Here is a 27,113-nt window from a genome sequence, read left to right on the forward strand (position 1 = left end):
GGGCTAGCATTAACGTGTGAGGACCTGCATGGTAAAATGCTGACGTGTTTAGCTGAAAAGCTGTGTGTGTGCTGCAGCAGTTTAGATGGGTGCTGCAGTCTCTCTCTCTGCTGTAAGATGAGAAAGAGAGATCTGGGTCAAGAGGCAAATAAAGATAACAATTCTTCCTGTGTTCTGACACACATCATTTTCAAAGAAGCGGGCAGTAATCCAGTCAGTACAATATTTAATGCTTTATTATTTTCCAGATTGTACAGATGACATGTGCATGAATTACTCTCTGGTTAATGTGGTTGAATGTTGTTTAAGTGAAAAGGATCATAAGAAACGACACTGAATAACCATAACATGAATCTGATTGTATTTGGTTCACATCATATGCAGATCATATGCAGAGATGGTTCACATCATATGCAGAGATGACCTCATCATTACCCTCACCCACCCAGACAGAATCACGCTCACCCACAGACACAGCTGAAAATCATGCAAAGTAAGTGTATTTGTCTCAGATATGGTCCTTCTATATCCATAAAAAGCAAGAATATACTGAACAAACAATTGTTTTAGTGTTTACTCCACTGTGCTCAATCTACAGACTGATTGTTGCTCACATGTACCAAAAACATATCACATCTCATCACATGGAGAATGAGAAATCGCACACTTGAGGTTTATTCCATTGTTAACAATGCAGCACAAATATCAGCAGGTAATGATGAGCACAGAGAGTTTGGCAAGTTTCACACAGGCATATCAGATGTATTCAGCGGTGGAAAAGCAATTTATCTGCTTAAGAGAGTACAATTTATTAATTTAGGGATTATGTGCATTGTAATAATGGAAAAGAGGAAAGCGCCTTCTCAGAACTCACAACTAATTAAAATTATGAAATCCACTTCATTGGACAGAAGGGAATTAAAGCATGTGACAGTTCATAGAGCAAACTGTAACGGCTGTAGACCATATCACTATATTTAGTCCATTTTGATATTAGAAAATGAGGGTTTTGGGTAAATGAATCCTAGCAGTGACAGTGACCTACTTTTAACAGTGAGCAGTTGGCCCTCCCTCATGCTCTCTCACATGCAGTAAAAAAAAAAAAACACTCCAGCAGCAATCCATCTCTCTCTCCCTCTCTCTCTCTCCCTGACTGGTGTTTCACAACACTGTGGAACCGACAACATTAGCCAATGCTCTTACAGCTGTTATATTCTTAGGTCACACGTTATATTCAACAACTGTAAATATAAAGACATCTAATTTAAGTAAACCAACAATTGTCATCTAGTTAAAGAATTGTCTATCATGGGAAACAAACAGGCCAGTCTCTGCATTGACTCCATGAGAAGTCGACCTTACGATTTGCTGATCTGTGCTGCCTGAGAAAGTCGTCAAACCCTCAGAAAGCAGTGATGATGATGATTATTATTTTCCAAAAATGACATTTTAGAAAGGTAGTAAAATAACAATATCATAATGTTCATGACAAAAGAAAACATTTATATCCATTTATTGCACCACTGTAAAAAAAACGTATTTGAAGCAGCAGATCAAATCAGTACAATGGTTAACACCAGACTAAGAAAATAAAAAACAGTTTCACTGCTAAATGCAATGTACTTTTTGAACATTTTTGTATATACTATACCTTTTTTTAATTTAACTATCACATTCCCTAATATCAGATGAAAACTATTGAAATCGTCCCGCTTTAAAAGCAAAATCACCCAGCACCATAAACCTTCAACAAAACCACATTACACGCATCAGAATTAAATCTGCCTGGAAAGTAAAAGCTTTCAGATGGATTCACTACAGGACATGTGAATTAAACTTCAGGCCTTTTCAAATAGTGAACCAAGATAAAGTCATTTCGAGAATAGAATTTGCAAACACACCTTGACAGGTTCAGGCTTGAACACGTTTGGCTTCTTTAGTATTTAGTGAAGGCTGAAAAATAACTTTGGCTGTTTGTTAAACTGAACAGCAATTTTCGTCCTTTATGTTATCATCATTCAAAAGAGTGCTTTTTTTTTTTACAAATGTCAATGATGAGAAGCACCCTCATGAATGTACAAAAATTAAATACGTTCAGGCAGAAGAGTATGAAAAAATGGCCACTCATGACACTATGACATCATCAAGCTGAATTCCTAAATGTCAGCTGACAAAACAATGGAAGCAGTGGGTCAAAATGTGATGATGGAGGCAAATCATAACAGAAGAGCTCATAACAGTTCTCCGTGTAAGGGCATCATTCTTTAAATTCAAAAGAAATACTGACACAAGTAGCACCACAGACGTTATTACAACACTACAGACAAGAGCAGAGCATTTAAACAGCACCACAAGCTGATTGCTGTGACCTATTAAGTATATACTGAATAATACTTGATCCAAGCTAACACACATAAGAACTGCTTTATACAGGGAAAAATGCTTTTCAAGTCCAAACTCACTTGAAACTGTCATTGTCCGCTTTGTGCTTGGGTAATTTCACTTAATGTTCATTTCACTGAACTCCAATTCTCTCTAAGTGTCAATAAATTTAAGAATAATCTGAAGTTGAGCAGTATCATGCGAACACAAGCATTCTGATTTTACAGATTCTTTGATTAAGTAAGGAACTGTTCTGTTTGTATTTGTGGGATATATATGTGTGTTGTAAAAGCAAAAACGTCCACCTTTAGGGTTTGGGTTAGTAGTAATTATTGATGTCTCCTATTTTACCCATGTGTGTGTATGCTTACAGGCCCCATCCAAGTCCAATTCTGGTCGATCAGGTACGATGGTTTCTTTGTATCCACAGGCAAAAAAGTGTTATTCCTCCAGCCATGAGCTTCTTGGGCAAAGGAATTGAAAGCGAGGGCAATACTGCCAAACTCTCCAAACACTGGGAAGAAGATGCAAGTCATCGAGGGTCATTTTCATCTCGGTTGGATGGTGCAGGTGGGCAGACGGGAAGGCTGATACGGGTCCTCAGGTCGAACTGCTACTGGTGGTTGTGGATGCCTGTCAACGAGAAAGAAAACAGGAAAATAAGAGGCAGGACTTATGACATTCTTCTCTTTGTGACCAGTCTGAATCTGAACACGTCTCATGCAACCTGTCACTCAGATAAAAGGCTTCAAGCAAGACAGAAGGGGGGACCTTGGTTTGATTGACAGGTGGCGGAGGGTGGGTTTATCAATGAGAACCATGCTCAGATATTGGGAGGGGTTGATGGAGTGTTGAAAGGGCAAAGAGTGGGTGGCTGTTGTATTTTGTTCCCATCTCTTCAAATCATTTGTGAGAGGGGTATTGAGCAGAACGTGAACTGGAAACCCACCAGTCAATTTACCAACCATTCAAACACACAAGTTCCAACAAGTTGACAGACTGTCCAACAAACAGGCCGAGGAAGAGAGATAAATATTCAGTACACATCCATCATCAGAACCCACATCATGCAGTTGAGCCATATTTGCTAAAATCGTTTCAATTGTTTGTTGAAATAAGACACACATTTACTGGCCCTGAAGTTGTTCTAAACCAGACTTTTTGATGTCAAAATGTCCAAAAGTTTCTCATTTAAATAATGGAAATGAATTTCAATAAATGCTGTCGATTATATGTTCCCAGGAACAAACCCCAAATCTTTTGCATTGAAAATGTTCTCCCCATCATAAACCTTAAAACTAACCTGCACAGGAAATAGGCAAATGCAAAAGATTGTGAAGGGTTAGGATTCACTTTAACTCTATGCAAAGAAAAATAAACTTTATGTGTTTCACAGACTTAAGAAGGTCAAACAGTTTTTAAACAACATGAAGGCAGTAAATGATGAGAACATTTTGAGAATTAATTAATTTATTCATCTGGTCAGATTGATATGAGCAACATTCAAACCACCAGCGGCTGTCAATCAAACCACAGACATTGTTAGTGTCTTGTTTCTGCTGGTCACAGGTGTCTATGAAGGTTTGTGAGGCTGCAGACCATAAGCAATTAAAGTGGAAAGAAACATTTGTTTGAGAGATCTGAGTCTAACTGAAACTGCAAACTTTAATTCGGCCTGTACTGCCATGTTGCTGAATCGTATGCAATTGTATGCCTAAGGGGTTTTAAAAGCCTTTAGGAATAAAATAGATTTGGATTCAGTTGTATAAATTGGGTCCTTGGCTCCTCCTATAACAGTCAAACTCCACTGACAAAAAAACACCAACCACACAGAGAAACACAGAATCACACATATTTCAGTAAAGGTGAAAGGGCGCTTGGATCAGGCGCTCCAGAAATCGAGAGAATGGTGAAGTCAGATCTGCATACCTCCAGCGTGAGAAGGGACCTCGTTCATTTTGAGTACTTTAGAATGGAAACAAAAACAGAAGACATACAGTTTAATGTTTAGGTTATGACATAATCATCTATCACAAACTGAACCATGACATTTCACTGAAATGAGGATTTCGCACTATACTGTCAACAAAGTGTCATTTTTTAATGTCTCCCGCCGTGATGGGTGAATGAAGATCAACATTGAATAATCCCGTCACAAATAATATGAGAAAATATGTTTCATGATATTTTCCTCTAGCATTATGTCTGAAATATCACTGACACCAGGCACCTGCGAAACAAAATAATAATGTCAAAACATGACAAATGCATATTCATCACACATCTACTCATACAAATACTACATTATGTGTCTGCCTGGGAAGCAGAAAAATAAGAAATAAACCTAAAAAGGATAGAGAAACAAATAACAAGACTGAACATAGAAACTTATTTAGAGAGTAGATGTGTCCCTCTTCTGTACATCTGTCAACAACTTACCTGTCCTTGGTGCGACACTCTGACCATTAGCAAGATGTCATGAACCGCCACTTATCATTAAACAAACAAAACTTGTTACAAAAAACAGATATATAACTCAATAGAATAATAGTTTCAAATATGAAAAATACCATATCTGGCTAGTAAATCGTCATCCTCGGAATAATTTGAGTAAATACATTTTTAAAACTCAAAGACTAATTCTTCTAAATTCCATATGCCTGTGAAGTGATGTCAAACTCAATAATACATTGATATGGATCTAAAGGCTGAACCCGACAGTGAATCTGGACACTTTAGCCACACAAATGCTTGAATGCGGAGAACAAAACATCAAAATAAACTCCCGAACATTTGTTTTCGCATTTAAAACTTAAGAAAAATATAACTTATTTGATGTTCCATTGTCTAATGCAAAACTTAATATGACGTTCGGAGTAGTTTATGTGTTACAATGAATTTTGGAAAGATTCTAAATTGCTTCCTTGTATTCATAAATGTATTTATATCAAAATAATATATTTATATTTCAGGGACAACCGTAGCATTATTACAAAAATAGATTTAGCATGAGCTCATAATATTAAAATCCTTGTGAGCATCAGAACTAGGTGAAAAAGAAAATCAGTGAAGCAGGTCGACCTAAAGCAAGAAAGAGAAAGAGAGAGGGGCGACGTGTTACCTCCCTGCACAGATCTACACTCCACACACACACCAACACACACACACACTTCAGATCTCTCACTGTGGCAGCTGCTCCATGCAGATGAAAACTGAGAATAGATCAACAATGTAAAACAGAGTGCACTGTGGAATCATAAAAATAAGTGTTCGGAACAAAATTCTGACTGTATAGGAAAGTTCAGCTGAAAACACAAAAATCAGTGGTTTCAGAAAATCCAAAGAGCAGAAAATAACAAATATCCAAACATACTATAACAGTGACCCATAACTACTGAAGCAAAGTACAGAATTGAATACGACAAGCCAATACAAAGCTTGGAAGTTGGAAATATATAGCTATGAATGTGCACCCAAAGGCCACAATCTGAAGAGAAGATTTCATGAACAAGAACCATTTCATCGGCAAGTTCAAAACTAAAAACTCTGGTTTGAGTTCTTCGAAAGCCAACTTTACCTGGACAACCTGATCGATCCTGAGCCTACCTGTAGAGTAGATGCAGCAGAGTCGCTGGTCTCTGTAAGTCCGGTGCTCCTCGGTATACTGGACACGATGTATCTCGAGCCCTTTGGCACAGGCTGTCTCACCACTAACTTTCCTTTCCTTGTCTCCGCTAGAAATAAACTGTACCAGTATGCATCGTTGGACACGAGAGTGGAATCCGCGATGGTAGAGTTCCTCTCACTGATAACACTGTTCCTGCTGGGAGGAGCCGCTTTGCTGGGCTTTGGTTTCTGACACTTGAGAACGATGGTGACCAATATAGTGATAAGTAACAGAAATGACACAGAGCCCAGTCCGATCACCAGATATAGGTTTAAATCTGAGAAGATATCATATTCCAAAGGCACCTCAGTCATGTCAGCGTAGGTTTTAAGAGCGGTCTCCACCGTGGACAGTTTGATGGTCACTGTAGCAGAGAGCGCGGGCTCTCCGTTGTCTTTAGCGATCACCACCAGCCGCTGGTGACGCGAGTCTCTGTAACTGAACATTCTCATGGTCCGAATCTCTCCGTTGTACTGATCCAAGCTGAATAATGTTGTGTCGGTGTTCTGGAGAAACTGATACGTAATTCGTGAGTTGTGAACTGAATCAGAGTCTATCGCAATTACTTTGGCTATCAGAGTTCCTTTATCGGTGGATCTCGGGATCTTTTCCTCAACTACAGAGCCGTGCGCGCGCCATGGAGACACTATAACAGGAGTGTTATCGTTCTGATCCATAATTATAATGTGAACAGTCACGTTACTGTTGAGTGGAGGGACACCAGAGTCTCGGGCCTCGATGTGGAAAAGAAACTCCTTCTCTATCTCATAATCAAACGTCTTTAACGCGTAAAGATTACCGTTCTCTGGATTAATAGAGAACAGCATGGACATCGAGGTGTTCACTATTTCCTTCTCTATTATAAAATATACTAGATATTGATTTTCATGAAGATCTGGGTCTATAGCCGTTAAAGAGCTCAGTAAAGCTCCAGGTGCGTTATTCTCCATAACAGGTATAGTGTAGAACGTCTGAGGAAACTGAGGAACATTGTCGTTCACGTCCAGCAGCTCTAAAGTTATAGTTTCATTATCAGATAACGGTGGGTTGCCCCTGTCAGTCACAGTAATAGTGATGTCATATTCTGGCATTTTTTCACGATCTAACGGCTCTGAAACTATTAACTCATAATAACTATCAGATGATTCTTTAAGCGCAAAAGGTAAATGATCAGAAATATGAATACATACCTGCCCATTTTCTCCTGAATCTTTATCACTCACACTAACAACTGCAATAACTGTGTTTACAGGTATATCCTCTTTCACTGGACTAGACAATGACTTTATAGAAATTTCAGGATGATTGTCATTCATATCAGTGACTAAAATCTTTACTTTACACTTTCCAGAAAGACTATTGACTGCTTTATCTGTTGCTATAATTTCCATGTCATAAATCCTGAAATCCTCATAATTTATCATTTCTTTCACTCTGATTTCTCCATTATCAGGATTCAATCTAAATGTCTGCTGTGTTTTCTCTGAAGTATAGAGACTGTATGAGTAAACTATATCTGCATTTGAGCCTTCATCTCTGTCTGATGCATTTAATTTGACCACAAGACTTCCAATAGGTGCGTTTTCAGTTAGATTTATAGTATAACTGTCTGTATCGAATTGAGGGGTGTTGTCATTCGTGTCCAGTACGCGCACAATAATACTAGCTGTGCCAGAGCGCGCAGGGACCCCTCCATCTATAGCTGTGAGTATCAGATTATGTAAAGCTTGTTCTTCGCGATCTAGTGATTTTTTCAGTATTAAATCAGCAAATTTAGACCCATCTCTCCCTGTCTGTACTTCAATATCAAAATTTGCGCTCTCACTCAAGTAGTAACCTTTAATTGAATTTGAACCAATATCCGGATCGACAGCATTACTCAGAGAAAACCTCTCACCAACAGATGTAGATTCAGAAACGTCCAAATGTATCGTATCCCTACGAAAATACGGTGCATTGTCATTAATATCCATTATTTCCAATTCAATGTTGAATATACGAACCGGGTTCTCCAGTATGACTTCCAATTTTAAGTAGCAAACCGATTTTGATGTGCAGACATATTCTCTGTCAATCCTCTCCAAAATAAACAACTCGCCAGTGTCTTTATTCACATCCAGATATTTCTTATTCGCAAGGATGTCTAACCTGAGTTTGCGCATTCCCAGCGTTTGCACATCGATTCCTAAATCGGCAGCTAGATTAGCTACCACAGATCCGACCTCCATTTCCTCCGGAATAGAATAATGGGTGACAGAAGACGCTGTATAAACGACTGCCGAAACCAGAACAAACGTCGCAATGTACTTCATACTGGGCTGCGCCTCCATTACTGTTGTGAACCGTTTGTTCGTCACACGTCCAAAAAACAATAGTGATAAGATCACCAAGCAAAACGATTACGATTATCACAAGGTTTACAAAGTTTTAGCTTCGTCTAACATATGTATTAGATCGAAATTTAATGGTAAAAGAAAACTGCAGCATTTGCGATCGCGCACGCAGTGTAAGACCGATCGTAAGCGCCTACTGACATGAGAATAGAAAAAAAAAATATGAAGGAGAGACCCGTTTTGTTGGTGCACAGCGACACATTGAGCATTTTGTGAAGATCTGACTAAAAGGACAGATACATTTTCATAAAGTGGAACAAATTCTTACCCTCAATTTCGGAATGCCTCATCTGGAAAAATAATACTGAGAAAAACATAAAATCATGTAGTCTATTTAAAATTAATAAAAATATAAATGTGAATGTAGTGCAAACTTATATATATTTATTTAAGTTACCTGTAGAGTAGAAGCAGCAGAGTCACTGGTTTCAGACAGTCCAGTGCTCCTCGGTATACTGGAGACGATGTATCTCGAGCCCTTTGGCACAGGCTGTCTCACCACCAGCTTTCCTTTCCTCGTCTCCGCGAGAAATAAACTGTACCAGTAGGCATCGTTGGACACCAGAGTGGAATCCGCGATTGTAGAGTTTCTCTCACTGATAACACTGTTCCTGCTGGGAGGAGCCGCTTTGCTGGGCTTTGGTTTCTGACACTTGAGAACGATGGTGACCAATATGGTGATGAGTAACAGAAATGAAACGGAGCCCAGTCCGATCACTAGATACAAGTTTAAGTCTGAAAATATGTCATATTCCAATGGCACCTCAGTCATGTCAGCGTAGGTTTTAAGGGCAGTCTCCACCGTGGACAGTTTGATGGTCACTGTAGCAGAGAGCGCGGGCTCTCCGTTGTCTTTGGCGATCACCACCAGCCGCTGGTGACGCGAGTCTCTGTAGCTGAACATTCTCATGGTCCGAATCTCTCCGTTGTACTGATCCAAGCTGAATAATGTAGCATCGGTGTTTTGGAGAAACTGGTACGTTATTCTTGAGTTGTGAACTGAATCAGAGTCTATCGCAATGACTTTGGCTATCAGAGTTCCTTTATCGGTGGATCTCGGGATCTTTTCCTCAACTACAGAGCCGTGCGCGCGCCATGGAGACACTACAACGGGCGTGTTGTCGTTCTGATCCATAATAATAATGTGAACAGTCACGTTACTGCTGAGTGGAGGGACACCAGAGTCTCGGGCCTCGATATGAAAAAGAAACTCCTTCTCTATCTCATAATCAAACGTCTTTAGCGCGTAAAGATTACCATTCTCTGGGTTAATGGAGAACAGCATGGACATCGAGGTGTTTACTATTTCCTTCTCTATTATAAAATAAACCAGATATTGATTTTCATGAAGATCTGGGTCAATAGCAGATAAAGAGCTCAGTAAAGCTCCAGGTGCGTTATTCTCCATAACAGGTATCGTGTAGAACGTCTGAGGAAACTGAGGAACATTGTCGTTCACGTCCAGCAGCTCTACAGTTATAGTTTCATTATCAGATAACGGTGGGTTGCCCCTGTCAGTCACAGTAATAGTGATGTCATATTCTGGCATTTTTTCACGATCTAACGGCTCTGAAACTATTAACTCATAATAATTATCAGATGATTCTTTAAGCGCAAAAGGCAAATGATCAGATATATTAATCTCTACCTGTCCATTTTCTCCTGAATCTTTATCACTCACACTAACAACTGCAATAACTGTATTTACAGGTATATCCTCTTTCACTGGACTAGACAATGACTTTATGGAAATTTCAGGACGATTGTCATTCATATCTGTGACTAAAATCTTTACTTTACACTTTCCAGAGAGACTATTGACTCCTTTATCTGTTGCAATTATTTCCATGTCATAAATCCTAAAATCTTCATAATTTATAATTTCTTTCACTACGATTTCTCCATTGTGAGGATTCAGTCTGAATGTCTGCTGTGTTTTCTCTGAGGTATAGAGACTATACGAGTAAATAATTTCGGAATTCGAGCCCTCGTCTTTATCGGTTGCGTTAAATTTGACCACAAGACTTCCTAAAGGCCCGTTTTCTCTTAAATGTATAGTATAACTGTCTTGATCGAATTGAGGGGCGTTGTCATTCGTGTCCAGTACGCGCACAATAATGCTAGCTGTGCCAGAGCGCGCAGGGACTCCTCCGTCAACAGCAGTGAGTAAAAGGTTATGTAATGTGTGTTCTTCTCTGTCTAAAGCCTTTTTAAGTATCAAATCAGCAAACTTAGAACCATCTCGTCCTGTCTGAATCTCAATGTTAAAATGTTCGCTTTCACTTAGATAATAAGTCTTCACAGAGTTTGAACCGGTGTCAGGATCTACAGCGTTAGTAAGAGAAAACCTCTCTCCTACTGCAGTTACTTCGGATATGTCTAGATGCATTGTATCTCGTCGAAAACGTGGCGCGTTATCATTTATGTCGGTTATTTCAAGTTCAATATTGAACATTCGAATAGGATTCTCTAAGGTTGCATCCACTTTAAGCACGCATGTTGTGACTGATTTTGATGTGCATAGACTCTCTCTATCGATCCTTTCCAAAATGTACAGCTCGCCCGTGTCTTTGTTAACCTCAAGATATTTTTTATTAGCCACGACATCCAGTCGCATTGTACGTTTACCAAGACTTTTCAAATCCAGTCCCAAATCAGATACCAAATTTGCAACCACGGATCCTACGTCCATTTCCTCGGGAATAGTATAGTGCGTAACAGCAAATACTGTATGAAACAAAGCCACAGCAAAAACAAAGACGTACCTTATCCAAAGCAGATATTTTTGCTCCATAGTTTTGAATACCTCTCACGTGCACTCACAAGATCCCAAATATTTTTAAACGCAGAAATCGTACATTAGTACCTAATAATGAAGACTAGAAATGGACAGTTAGAGGGAGGACAGTCCTGTCTGTAAGAGAGACTGCAATGTTGTCGTGAAACTGCAATAGCTACAATGAACGTTTGGGGGATACGTGAAAGCGTATTTTGTTAGTGAACAGCGACTCTTTGCGCACAAGACCAAGGAGTGCAGAAACAATGAGTGTGAATGTAAAAGCACTGTACTGAAATAATTATTTCGGAAAAATAGCAGTATTTAAAAAACGACCACACAAATCAGAAGAACACCAAATATTTGCATATAATGGTTTTTAAATATAAACGGTATAAAAGTTATTGCACGGTACCCTCTTAAAAAGTGAGGCAAGTAAAGCAAAGCACACAACAGTAATATGTAAACATTGTTATACGAAAAACGAGAGAATCATTAAACTGTCACGTTACCTGACTGAGTATATTTCTAAGTTAACCCAAGAAAGTTGGTTTTATTACTGTAGGTTCGACATTCCATGTAAAACGCGTTTTATTTCCCCAAAGGAACAATATATAAGTAATGTACTTAGTTTTTCGTCATTGTGCTACATGTCTTACCTGTAGAGTCGATGCAGCAGAGTCGCTGGTCTCGGTCAGTCCGGTGCTTCTCGGTATACTGGACACAATGTATCTCGAGCCCTTTGGCACAGGCTGTCTCACCACCAACTTTCCTTTCCTCGTCTCTGCTAGAAATAAACTGTACCAGTAGGCATCGTTGGACACGAGAGTGGAATCCGCGATGGTTGAGTTCCTCTCACTGATAACACTGTTCCGGCTGGGAGGAGCCGCTTTGCTGGGCTTTGGTTTCTGACACTTGAGAACGATGGTGACCAATATGGTGATGAGTAACAGAAATGATACCGAACCCAGACCGATCACTAGATAAAGGTTTAAATCCGAGAAGATGTCATATTCTAAAGGCACCTCAGTCATGTCAGCGTAGGTTTTAAGAGCGGTCTCCACCGTGGACAGTTTGATGGTGACTGTCGCAGAGAGCGCGGGCTCTCCGTTGTCTTTGGCGATCACCACCAGCCGCTGGTGACGCGAGTCTCTGTAACTGAACATTCTCGTGGTCCGAATCTCTCCGTTGTACTGATCCAAGATGAATAATGTTGCGTCGGTGTTCTGGAGAAACTGGTACGAAATTCGTGAGTTGTGCACTGAATCAGAGTCTATCGCAATGACTTTGGATATCAGAGTTCCTTTATCGGTGGATCTCGGAATCTTTTCCTCCACAACCGAGCCGTGCGCGCGCCATGGAGACACTATAACAGGAGTGTTGTCGTTCTGATCCATAATTATAATGTGAACAGTCACGTTACTGCTGAGTGGAGGGACACCAGAGTCTCGGGCCTCGATATGAAAAAGAAACTCCTTCTCTATCTCATAATCAAACGTCTTTAGCGCGTAAAGATTACCGTTCTCTGGATTAATGGAGAAGAGCATGGACATGGAGGTGTTCACTACTTCCTTCTCTATTATAAAATAAACCAGATATTGATTTTCATGGAGATCTGGGTCTATAGCAGTTAAAGAGCTCAGTAAAGCTCCAGGTGCGTTATTCTCCATAACAGGTATCGTGAAGAACGTCTGAGGAAACTGAGGAACATTGTCGTTCACGTCCAGCAGCTCTAAAGTTATAGTTTCATTATCAGATAACGGTGGGTTGCCCCTGTCAGTCACAGTAATAGTGATGTCATATTCTGGCATTTTTTCACGGTCTAAAGGCTCTGAAACTATTAACTCATGATAATTATCAGATGATTCTTTAAGCGCAAAAGGTAAATTATCTGAAATATGAATATCCACCTGTCCATTTTCTCCTGAATCTTTATCACTCACACTAACAACTGCAATGACTGTATTTACAGGTATATCCTCTTTCACTGGACTAGACAATGACTTTATAGAAATTTCAGGATGATTGTCATTCATATCAGTGACTAAAATCTTTACTTTACACTTTCCAGAGAGAGTATTGACTGCTTTATCTGTTGCTATAATTTCCATGTCATAAATCCTGAAATCCTCATAATTTATCAGTTCTTTAACTCTGATTTCTCCATTTTCACGGTTCAGACTGAATGTCTGCTGTGTTTTCTCTGAGGTATAGAGACTGTATGAATAAATAATTTCGGAATTGGAGCCATCGTCTTTATCGGTTGCGTTTAGTTTTACCACAAGACTTCCTATAGGGGCATTTTCAGTTAGATTTATAGTATAACTGTCTGTATCGAATTGAGGGGCGTTGTCATTCGTGTCCAGTACGCGCACAATAATGCTAGCTGTACCAGAGCGCGCAGGGACCCCTCCATCCACAGCAGTGAGTATCAGATTATGTAAGGCTTGTTCTTCTCTGTCTAAAGCCTTTTTTAGAATCAAATCAGCAAATTTTGAGCCATCCCTCCCTGTCTGTATTTCAATGTCAAAATGTTCACTTTCACTTAAGTGATAGGTTTTAATAGAATTCGAGCCAATATCAGGGTCTACCGCATTACTGATTGAAAATCTCTCTCCGACCACTGTTGATTCTGAAATATCCAAATTGAACGTGTCCCTCCAAAAATGTGGAGAATTGTCATTGATATCAACGATTTCGATTTCGATGTTAAACAAACGCACAGGATTTTCAAGTGTCATTTCCAGTTTAATAAAACATGTTGTTTTAGTTGTGCAGAGATATTCTCTATCCATCTTTTCTAATATGAAGAGCTCTCCAGTTTCTTTGTTGACATCGAGATATTTTTTGTTAGCTCTAATGTCGAGACGCATTTTTCGTCTGCTCAGAGTTTTCACGTCCAGTCCCAAATCTGACGCTAAATTAGCAACAACGGTCCCCTCCTCCATTTCTTCTGGGATGGAATAATGTGTAACAGCGCACACTGAATCCAAATAAACGAACAAAATAAGTATCCATACATACCTCCATGTCTGAGACTGTCCGTTTTTGTCCATCCTGTAAAGTTTATAGCAGTATCACTGGAAATCCTAAAGACAGCAAAAGGAATAAACGACACGACAAAGCTCCTGCTCGAGCGCGCGTCTTTGTGCGATATCTTCCCATGAAAGTCTGTCATGGCGTCACTAAATATGACCAAAAGCATTTTGTAAGAGAACAGCGACACTCAGTGAGTTTAGTGTGAACATACGTAAGATCATATGAAATAGCTTACTTAATTTTCTATTTTTATTCTTTTAAATAATTACGTATGCTGGTTTTTGTAAACGTCTTGTCATTGTTAATTACGCGCAGCCAAAAATATTATAACCATCATAATTGAAAAAAAAGAGGAAAACGAAAAACGTCTTCTTTGGGTCGAAAAAAATAGAAAGTTAGAAAGGTATTTGTTGATCTTTAAATCCTTGTTCTTTATACGATATAACACTTTGAGGCACAAGATATACCCAAAGACCATGAATTGAAATTGTGATTTAGAAGTTATTTAAGTAAAAAAATGTGACATCAATTGTATTACCTGTAGAGTAGATGCAGCAGAATCGCTGGTCTCACTTAGTCCGGTGCTCCTCGGTATACTGGAAACGAAGTATCTAGATCCCTTTGGCACAGGCTGTCTCACCACCAGCTTTCCTTTCCTCGTCTCCGCGAGAAATAAACTGTACCAGTAGGCATCGTTGGACACCAGAGTGGAATCCGCGATGGTAGAGTTCCTCTCACTGATAACACTGTTCCTGCTGGGAGGAGCCGCTTTGCTTGGATTTGGTTTCTGACACTTGAGAACGATGGTGACCAATATAGTGATGAGTAACAGAAATGACACGGAGCCCAGTCCGATCACCAGATAAAGGTTTAAATCTGAGAATATGTCATATTCCAAAGGCACCTCAGTCATGTCAGCGTAGGTTTTAAGGGCGGTCTCCACCGTGGAGAGTTTGATGGTGACTGTCGCAGAGAGCGCGGGCTCTCCGTTGTCTTTGGCGATCACCACCAGCCGCTGGTGACGCGAGTCTCTGTAGCTGAACATTCTCATGGTCCGAATCTCTCCGTTGTACTGGTCCAAACTGAATAATGTTGCGTCGGTGTTCTGGAGAAACTGGTACGTAATTCGTGAGTTGTGAACTGAATCAGAGTCTATCGCAATGACTTTGGCTATCAGAGTTCCTTTATCGGTGGATCTCGGGATCTTTTCCTCAACCACCGAGCCGTGCGCGCGCCATGGAGACACTATAACGGGCGTGTTGTCGTTTTGATCCATAATAATAATGTGAACAGTCACGTTACTGCTGAGTGGAGGGACACCAGAGTCTCGGGCCTCGATGTGAAAAAGAAACTCCTTCTCTATCTCATAATCAAACGTCTTTAGCGCGTAAAGATTACCGTTCTCTGGGTTAATAGAGAACAGCATCGACATGGAGGTGTTTACTATTTCTTTCTCTATTATAAAATAAACCAGATATTGATTTTCATGGAGATCTGGGTCTAGAGCAGTTAAAGAACTCAGTAAAGTTCCAGGTGCGTTATTCTCCATAACAGGTATAGTGTAGAACGTCTGTGGAAACTGAGGAACATTGTCGTTCACGTCCAGCAGCTCTAAAGTTATAGTTTCATTATCAGATAACGGTGGGTTGCCTCTGTCAGTCACAGTAATAGTGATGTCATATTCTGGCATTTTTTCACGGTCTAACGGCTCTGAAACTATTAACTCATAATAATTATCAGATGACTCTTTGAGCGCAAAAGGTAAATTATCAGATATATTAATATCTACATGTCCATTTTCTCCTGAATCTTTATCACTCACACTAACAACTGCAATAACTGTATTTACAGGTATATCCTCTTTCACTGGACTGGACAATGACTTTATAGAAATTTCAGGATGATTGTCATTTATGTCCGTGATAACAATAGACAATTTACATTGATTAGATAGGGGATTGTTGCCTTTATCTGTTGCTATTACTTCCATGTCGTAAATTCTAAAATCCTCGTAATTTACAGTCTCTTTTACTCTTATTTCGCCATTGTTGAAATCTAAGCTAAATGCTTTCTGTGTCTTCTCTGACGTGTACAGACTATAGGAATAAACAAGGCCAGCATTAGATCCCTCATCTAAATCCGTTGCATTTAATTTAACGACCAGACTTCCTATTGGAGAGTTTTCCCTTAAATGAATGGTGTAGCTCTCTTGGTCAAATTTAGGGGCGTTGTCGTTTGCATCCAGAACGCGCACAATGATACTGGCTGTACCGGAACGCTGTGGGACCCCGCCATCCACTGCTGTCAGTACGAGATTGTGAACTGCTTGTTTTTCACGATCCAGGGCGCTTTTTAAAATTAAGTCAGCAAATTTGGAACCGTCCCTACCAGACTGAATTTCAATATCAAAGTGCTCGTTTTTGCTAAGATAATACGTCTTAACTGAGTTAGAGCCAACATCAGAATCAACTGCATTGCTGACAGAAAATCGTTCACCAACGGATGTGGACTCGGTGATATCTAAATTGACTGTGTCTCGTCTAAACTGAGGATTATTATCATTAATGTCCGTGATCTCTAGCTCTATATAAAATATACGCACTGGGTTGTCCAAAATAACTTCAAGTTTTAAAAAGCATGTTGTGCTTGTTTTTAAAGGACAAAGATGTTCACGGTCAATCTTTTCTAGTATATAAAGATCACCCCTGTCCTTATTTATGGCGAGATATTTTTTGTTAGCAATAACATCTAATCGGGCATTTCGCTGAATAAAAGTCTGTACGTCGAGCCCTAAATCTGTGCCCAAATTTGCCACGACAGATCCCACTTCCATCTCCTCTGGAATAGAATAATGAGTAACAGCCAGTGTCGATTGAAAAACCGCAGAGAACAGAAGAAAGAGCCAGACATACCTTCTCCATGACCGAGGTTTCAAATTGGACTCCATTGTGTGATCGAGGCAATATGATGAAAACTATGTAGTTTACGCAGTTTCAAAGCGTTCAACTGGACTCCAAAATAAGACGAAAACGAGCTGATAGTGATGAATAAAGGTAGAAAGGACAAGAAGAAAAACAGAGGCACACAAAACGAGGCTTCATCTCACAATGACCAACTGATATAGTGACGTAGACGCTGCACTGCTGAGAGACAATTTGTGGGACTACAGCGACACTTCGTGCACAGAGATTGAGGTGCCTCAAAAACATTGTACCACTTACATTTGAATATGGTGGACCAATACTGACAATGCAAACATGTAAAGAGTCGTATAGAGTAAATATAAAAATATATTAGCTGGAAACGAAAACTGTATGCCATGACGCAAATAATATGCTACACAAAACTCTAAATATTGAACTGAATGTTTTTAGAATGTGATCTTACCTGTAGAGTCGATGCAGCAGAGTCGCTGGTCTCACTGAGTCCAGTGCTTCTCGGTATACTGGACACAATGTATCTCGAGCCCTTTGGCACAGGCTGTCTCACGACTAGCTTTCCTTTCCTCGTCTCCGCTAGAAATAAACTGTACCAGTATGCATCGTTGGACACCAGAGTGGAATCCGCGATGGTAGAGTTCCTCTCACTGATGACACTGTTCCTGCTGGGAGGAGCCGCTTTGCTGGGATTTGGTTTCTGACACTTGAGAACGATGGTGACCAATATAGTGATGAGTAACAGAAATGACACGGAGCCCAGTCCGATCACCAGATATAGGTTTAAATCTGAGAAGATGTCATATTCCAAAGGCACCTCAGTCATGTCAGCATAGGTTTTAAGAGCGGTCTCCACCGTGGACAGTTTGATGGTGACTGTCGCAGAGAGCGCGGGCTCTCCGTTGTCTTTGGCGATCACCACCAGCCGCTGGTGACGCGAGTCTCTGTAACTGAACATTCTCATGGTCCGAATCTCTCCGTTGTACTGATCCAAGCTGAATAATGTAGCGTCGGTGTTCTGGAGAAACTGATACGCAATTCGTGAGTTGTGAACTGAATCAGAGTCTATCGCAATGACTTTGGCTATCAGAGTTCCTTTATCGGTGGATCTCGGGATCTTTTCCTCAACTACAGAGCCGTGCGCGCGCCATGGAGACACTATAACGGGCGTGTTGTCGTTCTGATCCATAATAATAATGTGAACAGTCACGTTACTGCTGAGTGGAGGAACACCAGAGTCTCGGGCCTCGATGTGAAAAAGAAACTCCTTCTCTATCTCATAATCAAACGTCTTTAACGCGTAAAGATTGCCGTTCTCTGGATTAATAGAGAACAGCATGGACATGGAGGTGTTTACTATTTCCTTCTCTATTATAAAATATACTAGATACTGGTTTTCATGGAGATCTGGGTCTATAGCCGTTAAAGAGCTCAGTAAAGCTCCAGGTGCGTTATTCTCCATAACAGGTATCGTGTAGAACGTCTGAGGAAACTGAGGAACATTGTCGTTCACGTCCAGCAGCTCTAAAGTTATAGTTTCATTATCAGATAACGGTGGGTTGCCTCTGTCAGTCACAGTAATAGTGATGTCATATTCTGTCATTTTTTCACGGTCTAAAGGCTCTAAAACTATTAACTCATGATAATTATCAGATGATTCTTTAAGCGCAAAAGGTAAATGATCAGATATATTAATATCTACATGTCCATTTTCTCCTGAATCTTTATCACTCACACTAACAACTGCAATAACTGTATTTACAGGTATATCCTCTTTCACTGGACTAGACAATGACTTTATAGAAATTTCAGGATGATTGTCATTCATATCAGTGACTAAAATCTTTACTTTACACTTTCCAGAGAGAGTATTGACTGCTTTATCTGTTGCTATAATTTCCATGTCATAAATCCTGAAATCCTCATAATTTATAATTTCTTTCACTCTGATTTCCCCATTTTCACGGTTCAGACTGAATGTCTGCTGTGTTTTCTCTGAGGTATAGAGACTGTATGAATACATAATTTCGGAATTGGAGCCATCATCTGTATCTGTTGCATTTAGTTTTACCACAAGACTTCCAATAGGCGCGTTTTCTGTTTGATTTATGGTGTAACTGTCTTTATCAAATTTAGGGGCGTTGTCATTCGTGTCCAGTACGCGCACAATAATGCTAGCTGTACCAGAGCGCGCAGGGACCCCTCCATCCACAGCAGTGAGTATCAGATTATGAAAGACTTGTTCTTCTCTGTCTAAAGCCTTTTTTAAAATTAAATCAGCAAATTTTGAGCCATCCCTCCCTGTCTGTATTTCAATGTCAAAATGTTCACTCTCTCCTAAGTGGTATGTTTTAATAGAATTTGAGCCAATATCAGGGTCTACAGCATTACTGAGTGAAAATCTTTCTCCAGCCGCTGTAGATTCTGAAATATCCAGATGGATGGTATCCCTCCAAAACTGTGGGGAATTGTCATTTATATCCACAATTTCAATTTCTATGTTAAATATGCGCACGGGATTCTCGAGTGTAATTTCCAATTTGATAAAACAGGACGTTCCTGTTTTGGTCGTACATAAATATTCTCTGTCTATCTTTTCTAATATAAAGAGCTCCCCCGTCTCTTTGTTGACGTCGAGATATTTTTTGTTAGATCGAATATCAAGACGCATTTTTCGTCTGCTGAGTGTTTTCAAGTCCAGTCCCAAATCGGATGCTAAATTTGCAACAATAGATCCTTCCTCCATTTCTTCCGGTATGGAATAATGAGAAACAGCGTACGCTGTGTCCAAAACAATCGAGAAAATTAGCATCCATACATACCTCCATGTCTGTGACTGTCTGTTCTTCTCCATTCTGTAATTTTTAAGATAGATGTACCCGACCCGTAATCCTTAAACACACAAAGTAACAAACAGGGACCCGACAAGCTTCTGGTGCGCGCGTCTTTGTGCAATATCTCCCCATGAAACTCTATCATGGCGGCACTGATATGACAAAAAAAGCATTTTGTTAGAGAACAGCGACACTCGGTGAGTTAAGTGCGAAGATGCATAGCATAAAAGGTAACATATTCTGAAAAGGCTGGGTTTCTTTTTAAACTGGGGCAAATTAACAAAAAAAGTTAACATTTGATTAAACAATCTATTGAAACAACTTTGAATTTTGGGTTGGAATCCATAGGTTAATTCGCAACCAAACTGTTGGATTCGTCCATTTTTGACCTAACTCTGGTTTGAAAACAACCACGCATTGTTTATTGTAATTCTCTATATTTATTCTTGTAATTAATTCAATTTCGTTTTCTCGTTGAAGTTTTTATTATTTTTGATTGCACGCAGCCAAAGATCCAATAAAACGAAACATGAGATGAATGTTATTTGTCAAACTAGAAACTACAAACCCTTTTTATTTACACAACGTAACATTTCAGCGCACAAGAATCAAAATTCCGAAAAGGACTTTATTACCTGTAGAGTCGATGCAGCAGAGTCGCTGGTCTCAGTCAGTCCAGTGCTCCTCGGTATACTGGAGACGATGTATCTCGAGCCCTTTGGCACAGGCTGTCTCACCACTAACTTTCCTTTCCTCGTCTCCGCTAGAAATAAACTGTACCAGTATGCATCGTTGGACACCAGAGTGGAATCCGCGATAGTAGAGTTCCTCTCACTGATGACACTGTTCCTGCTGGGAGGAGCCGCTTTGCTTGGATTTGGTTTCTGACACTTGAGAACGATGGTGACCAATATAGTGATGAGTAACAGAAATGATACGGAGCCCAGTCCGATCACCAGATAAAGGTTTAAATCTGAGAAGATGTCATATTCCAAAGGCACCTCAGTCATGTCAGCGTAGGTTTTAAGAGCGGTCTCCACCGTGGAGAGTTTGATGGTGACTGTAGCAGAGAGCGCGGGCTCTCCGTTGTCTTTGGCGATCACCACCAGCCGCTGGTGACGCGAGTCTCTGTAACTGAACATTCTCATGGTCCGAATCTCTCCGTTGTACTGATCCAAACTGAATAATGTTGCGTCCGTGTTCTGGAGAAACTGGTACGTAATCCGTGAGTTGTGCACTGAATCAGAGTCTATCGCAATGACTTTGGCTATCAGAGTTCCTTTATCGGTGGATCTCGGGATCTTTTCCTCAACCACAGAGCCGTGCGCGCGCCATGGAGACACTATAACAGGAGTGTTGTCGTTCTGATCCATGATAATAATGTGAACAGTCACGTTACTGCTGAGTGGAGGGACGCCAGAGTCTCGGGCCTCGATGTGAAAAAGAAACTCCTTCTCTATCTCATAATCAAACGTCTTTAACGCGTAAAGATTACCGTTCTCTGGATTAATGGAGAAGAGCATGGACATCGAGGTGTTTACTATTTCCTTCTCTATTATAAAATATACTAGATACTGGTTTTCATGGAGATCTGGGTCTATAGCAGTTAAAGAGCTCAGTAAAGCTCCAGGTGCGTTATTCTCCATAACAGGTATGGTGTAGAACGTCTGAGGAAACTGAGGAACATTGTCGTTCACATCCAGGAGCTCTAAAGTTATAGTTTCATTATCAGATAACGGTGGGTTGCCCCTGTCAGTCACAGTAATAGTGATGTCATATTCTGGCATTTTTTCCCGGTCTAACGGCTCTGAAACTATTAACTCATAATAACTATCAGATGATTCTTTAAGCGCAAAAGGTAAATGATCAGATATAGTAATCTCTACCTGTCCATTTTCTCCCGAATCTTTATCACTCACACTAACAACTGCAATAACTGTATTTACAGGTATATCCTCTTTCACTGGACTAGACAATGACTTTATAGAAATTTCTGGATGATTGTCATTCATATCAGTGACTAAAATCTTTACTTTACACTTTCCAGAAAGACTATTGACTGCTTTATCTGTTGCTATGATTTCTATGTCATAAATCCTGAAATCCTCATAATTTATAATTTCTTTCACTCTGATTTCTCCATTGTCAAGATTTAGACTGAAACTCTGCTGTGATTTCTCTGAAGTATAGAGACTGTATGAGTAAATAATATCGGAATTTGAACCCTCGTCCGTATCTGTTGCATTTACTTTTACCACAAGACTTCCAATAGGCGCGTTTTCTGCTAGATGTATAGTGTAACTGTCTTTATCGAATTGAGGGGCGTTGTCATTCGTGTCCAGCACGCGCAAAATAATGCTAGCTGTGCCAGAGCGCGCAGGGACCCCTCCATCCACAGCAGTGAGTATCAGATTATAAACCGTCTGCTCCTCGCGATCCAATGCTTTTATAAGAATTAAATCAGCAAATTTAGATCCATCCCTGCCAGTTTGTATTTCGAGACTAAAGTGAGAATTGTCACTCAAGTAATACGAATGTATTGAATTGCTTCCGATATCTGGATCAAAAGCGTTGTTCAAAGAAAATCTCTCTCCGGCTGGAGTAGATTCAGATAAATCCAAGTGCATTGTGTCTCTTCTAAAATGTGGCGCATTGTCATTGATATCAGTTATCTCTATTTCGATGTTAAACATTCGTATTGGGTTTTCTATCGTTGCATCTAGCTTCAGAAAGCAGGTTAATTTGGAAATGCAGAGAAGTTCTCTGTCTATTTTTTGTACAACATAGAGCTCCCCGGATTCTTTGTTAATATCAAGATATTTTTTGGAAGCAATCGTATCCAAACGCATCTTTCGTGTATTTAACGTTTTAACATCCAGCCCGAGATCAGCTGCCAGATTTGCAACCACGGATCCTTCCTCCATCTCCTCAGGAATAGAGTAGTGAGTTACTGTATTTACGGTTTTAAGGGATCCGAAGAGAAGAAGAAAAAACCAAACGTACCTTGGAATCCGGCTATGTGCAATCAAATTACACTCCATAGTTCGTGTTCACCGTTATATATTTTTTCAAATCACTAAATTCTAATGGTAAAAATGCATTGAAAATAGACTCCGTGCAATAAGGTCACTAGGAAAAATAAATAAAACATTCACCGTCAAAACAAAGGACGTGTGGAAGCTTTGAGCAAACGTTGTCTGCAGCGTTGTCTGCACAATGCATGTCATGGTGTTGACTGTTATATGGTTAGATATGTTTTAATGGTGAACAGCGACTCTCTGCGCATTCAAAGGAGGAGTGCACATCGATGCGCAAAACATCAATACAAATTAATGAAATAAAAATGGTCCACGTTGGATATTTATTCGCATTGTAGTGAGAGGGTGTTTAAACGTGAAATACATTGAAAAAATCAGAAATGAAAGAAAATACTTGAAGCAGTAAAACAAGAATCGTATATGCCATAAAAATAACATCACACCACTTAATTTGTGCAAATTTTTATAGTATTTTTATGTTTTTTAAGATGGAAAATAAAACAACAAAATACTAAGATATTTAGTAAGAAAAAAAATGAATCTTACCTGTAGAGTAGATGCAGCAGAGTCGCAGGTCTCACTGAGTCCAGTGCTTCTCGGTATACTGGACACAATGTATCTCGAGCCCTTTGGCACAGGCTGTCTCACCACCAGCTTCCCTTTTCTCGTCTCCGCTAGAAATAAACTGTACCAGTATGCATCGTTGGAGACCAGAGTGGAATCCGCGATGGTAGAGTTCCTCTCACTGATTACACTGTTCCTGCTGGGAGGAGCCATTTTGCTGGGCTTTGGTTTTTGACACTTGAGAACGATGGTGACCAATATAGTGATGAGTAACAGAAATGATACCGAGCCCAGTCCGATCACCAGATAAAGGTTTAAATCTGTGAAGATGTCATATTCTAAAGGCACCTCAGTCATGTCAGCATAGGTTTTAAGAGCGGTCTCCACCGTGGACAGTTTGATGGTCACTGTAGCAGAGAGCGCGGGCTCTCCGTTGTCTTTGGCGATCACCACCAGCCGCTGGTGACGTGAGTCTCTGTAACTGAACATTCTCATGGTCCGAATCTCTCCGTTGTACTGATCCAAGCTGAATAATGTTGCGTCGGTGTTCTGTAGAAACTGGTACGTAATTCGTGAGTTGTGAACTGAATCAGAGTCTATCGCAATTACTTTGGCTATCAGAGTTCCTTTATCGGTGGATCTCGGGATCTTTTCCTCAACTACAGAGCCGTGCGCGCGCCATGGAGACACTACAACGGGCGTGTTGTCATTCTGATCCATGATAATAATGTGAACAGTCACGTTACTGCTGAGTGGAGGAACACCAGAGTCTCGGGCCTCGATGTGAAAAAGAAACTCCTTCTCTATCTCATAATCAAACGTCTTTAGCGCGTAAAGATTACCGTTCTCTGGATTAATAGAGAACAGCATGGATATAGAGGTGTTCAATATTTCCTTCTCTATTATAAAATATACTAGATATTGATTTTCATGGAGATCTGGGTCTATAGCCGTTAAAGAAATCAGTAAAGCTCCAGGTGCGTTATTCTCCATGACAGGTATCGTGTAGAACGTTTGTGGAAACCGTGGCACGTTATCATTGACATCCAGTAAATGAACCGTTATAGTTTCATTATCAGATAATGGAGGATTGCCCCTATCAGTCACAACCAACGTTATCTCGTATTCTGGGACCATTTCACGATCTAAAGGTTTGGACACTAATAATTCGTAAAGAGAATCCGATGATTTGTTTAAAAAAAACGGTAACAGCATGTTCATTTTTAGGTTCACTTTACCGTTATCCCCCGTGTCTCTGTCACTAACAGCCACCAGAGCAATAACAGAGCCAACTGGGATGTTTTCCTCCACGGCATTTCTAAGTGATTTTATTGCTATTTCAGGATAGTGATCATTCATATCCTTGACATACACCGTCACTCTGCATTGTCCTGCTAATGGAATGGGGCTGTTGTCTTTAGCCTCAACAAACATTTCAAATATTTTCATATCTTCATAATCAATGGGGCCCTTAGCTGCTATTTCGCCACTGTTTGGATTCAAAGAAAACATCTCCTGCGTTTTCTCGGAAGTATAAAGCGTAAATGAATATGTAAGTTCCGCGTTCGAGCCCTCATCAGCATCCGTGGCGTTTAATTTAATAACGAGAGTTCCAGCAGGAGAATTCTCACTTATGTTTAGATAATAAACTGCTTGTTCGAATTGAGGGGCGTTGTCATTTGTGTCCTGAACGCGCACAATAATACTAGCTGTGCCAGTGCGCGCAGGGACTCCGCCATCAATGGCAGTAAGTATGAGATTATGAACGGCTTTTTCCTCCCTGTCTAGTTCCTTCATTAGAACCAAATCGACATATTTCGTTCCATCACTTCCAGAATGTATGTCAACATTGAAATGATCGCTTTCACTTAGTGTATAGGTCTTAACGGTATTAGCACCAACGTCCGGGTCAAAGGCGTTGGGTAAAGAGAATCTTTCCCCCGCTGATGCGGACTCTGAGACATCCAGTTCAATTTTGTCTCGTCGAAAATGAGGAGCATTGTCGTTGATGTCTGTGATGCCCAATTCAATATTAAATATTCGCAGTGGGCTTTCAATTATTAAGTCTAACTTTAGAAAGCACGTCGTGGTCTTTGTAGTACACAACGATTCCCTGTCGATCTTTTCAACAACAGTTAGCTCGCCAGTCTTTTTATTAACGTCAAGATATTTGGTGCTATGGAAAATATCAAGTTTTACCTCTCGCTGTGCTAGTCCACTAATATCCAGTCCCAAATCAGCGGCCAGATTCGCAACGATTGACCCGCGCTCCATCTCCTCTGGTATAGAATAGCGCGTCACACACCATACCGTGTTCCAAAGTACAAAGAAATAGGGCATCCATCGAATAACCACCTTCATCGTGGACATCCTGAAGAACAGAAAGAATCACTCAAATTAAATCAGTCACATATATTTGCCTCTAATTATATGTTCCACAAAACGTCTGTTCAGATTGCCTTTGAAAAGAATCTAATAATATTTTAAAAGCGCGTCCGCAGAAATGATGCTGCTCTCGGGCAACTCTCACTAGTGTGGCATAAAACGAGCCTTTAAATGGACTCTGTGCCATTTACTGACCAACAGCGACATGCTGAGGCGGTTACAAACTAGAACATGATCATAGCTTTCTTTCATGTACGACAAAGATGAAAGTAAAAGTTAAGAACATACAAAGTGAAACAGTTCCAGCACCACTGAACTGGACAGCGACATTTGAATCGTCTTTTCCCCACCGCTGTCCAAAACGGTAGTGCTGAAGTCACGCTCTCTCGCTCTCTCTCTCTCTCTCTCTCTCTCTCTCTCTCTCTCTCTCCCTCCCAATTTCAATGTACTTTATTGGCATGACTGCGTGTTCTTACATTACTGCCAAAACATTGAAAATATAACTAAAGCCATTCAATAAGTGCAAACATTATAGTGAAATTAAAATAAGGTGCTAAGTAGAAGATAAAATACAGAATAAATTAGTAAACAAAATAACATATTGACTAAAATATAAACAATTAAAATATATATAAAATATAAATTTTAGGCAGAAACATGAGAATGGAATAAAAGTAAACAGTGTATATATGCATTGTTTATAACCGATTAAGGCAGTAGTTTGTTTCTGAGGATGTGCAGCTGATAATTTTGCAGCATCTGATGTGTGTCCCTTCTTCCCCTATACATTTCCTCTGTTTCTGTACAAACTCTAGCATGAGCTTTGACATTTTGTTCAAAGTTTTTCCCTCTCACATCTTTAAATGTATCACAATTAGGGAGAAAGTGTGTGTCTGTGTTGACCTGTCCAGTGTCACGTAACAGACTTGTTCTTCTTCTGGAAGCCATGTTTATCGCTGTCTGCCTTTCTCTATGGCCAGGCTCTCTCTCTGAATAAATCACTGACTAAAATCTTCAGAGTATGTTGAAGTTCTTAATTGCACACATTTACAAACATTGTTCAAGGCCTTGTGAATGGGGAAGGTCAGAAAAGTTATTT

The 27,113-nt window shown here is 40.0% G+C and overlaps 2 protein-coding genes across 12 annotated transcripts; both read right to left on the reverse strand.

Moving 5' to 3' along the window:
* Positions 1 to 209: 209 nt before the first annotated feature.
* On the reverse strand, positions 210 to 26,142 carry LOC130437540 (protocadherin alpha-C2-like). Of its 11 annotated transcripts, none has more exons than XM_056768873.1 (3): positions 23,612 to 26,142; positions 4,312 to 4,347; positions 210 to 3,015 (listed from the first exon to the last, which is right to left on the reverse strand). In XM_056768873.1, the coding sequence occupies exons 1-2, from the start codon at positions 25,997 to 25,999 to the stop codon at positions 4,336 to 4,338; spliced, it is 2,400 nt and encodes a 799-aa protein (XP_056624851.1). In that variant the 5' UTR covers positions 26,000 to 26,142; the 3' UTR covers positions 210 to 3,015; positions 4,312 to 4,335. The 11 variants fall into 11 exon arrangements, with proteins under 11 accessions (XP_056624851.1, XP_056624846.1, XP_056624842.1 ...); XM_056768868.1 differs by lacking the exon at positions 23,612 to 26,142 and adding an exon at positions 17,645 to 20,139; XM_056768867.1 differs by lacking the exon at positions 23,612 to 26,142 and adding an exon at positions 14,796 to 17,621 and having other exon boundaries at positions 1,498 to 3,015.
* LOC130437539 (protocadherin beta-6-like) lies at positions 20,072 to 23,213 on the reverse strand. The gene is made up of 2 exons (XM_056768862.1): positions 20,663 to 23,213; positions 20,072 to 20,179 (listed from the first exon to the last, which is right to left on the reverse strand). The coding sequence occupies exons 1-2, from the start codon at positions 23,066 to 23,068 to the stop codon at positions 20,087 to 20,089; spliced, it is 2,499 nt and encodes an 832-aa protein (XP_056624840.1). The 5' UTR covers positions 23,069 to 23,213; the 3' UTR covers positions 20,072 to 20,086.
* Positions 26,143 to 27,113: the final 971 nt, after the last annotated feature.

Source organism: Triplophysa dalaica, chromosome 16, assembly GCF_015846415.1.
Source record: "Triplophysa dalaica isolate WHDGS20190420 chromosome 16, ASM1584641v1, whole genome shotgun sequence".
Classification (NCBI taxonomy): Eukaryota; Metazoa; Chordata; class Actinopteri; order Cypriniformes; family Nemacheilidae; genus Triplophysa; species Triplophysa dalaica.

What these genes read in the sequence shown, in the direction of transcription:
- LOC130437539 (XM_056768862.1), bottom strand. Translation starts at nt 23,068, where the DNA reads ATGGAGTGTAATTTGATTGCACATAGCCGGATTCCAAGGTACGTTTGG. An exon ending in CTGCTGCATCGACTCTACAG is followed by an intron (nt 20,180 to 20,662) that starts GTAATAAAGTCC and finishes TTGTCATATCAG; the next exon opens with TGCCGCCATGATAGAGTTTC.
- LOC130437540 (XM_056768863.1), bottom strand. Translation starts at nt 17,204, where the DNA reads ATGGAGTCCAATTTGAAACCTCGGTCATGGAGAAGGTATGTCTGGCTC. An exon ending in CTGCTGCATCTACTCTACAG is followed by an intron (nt 3,016 to 14,795) that starts GTAATACAATTG and finishes TCTCGTTGACAG; the next exon opens with GCATCCACAACCACCAGTAG.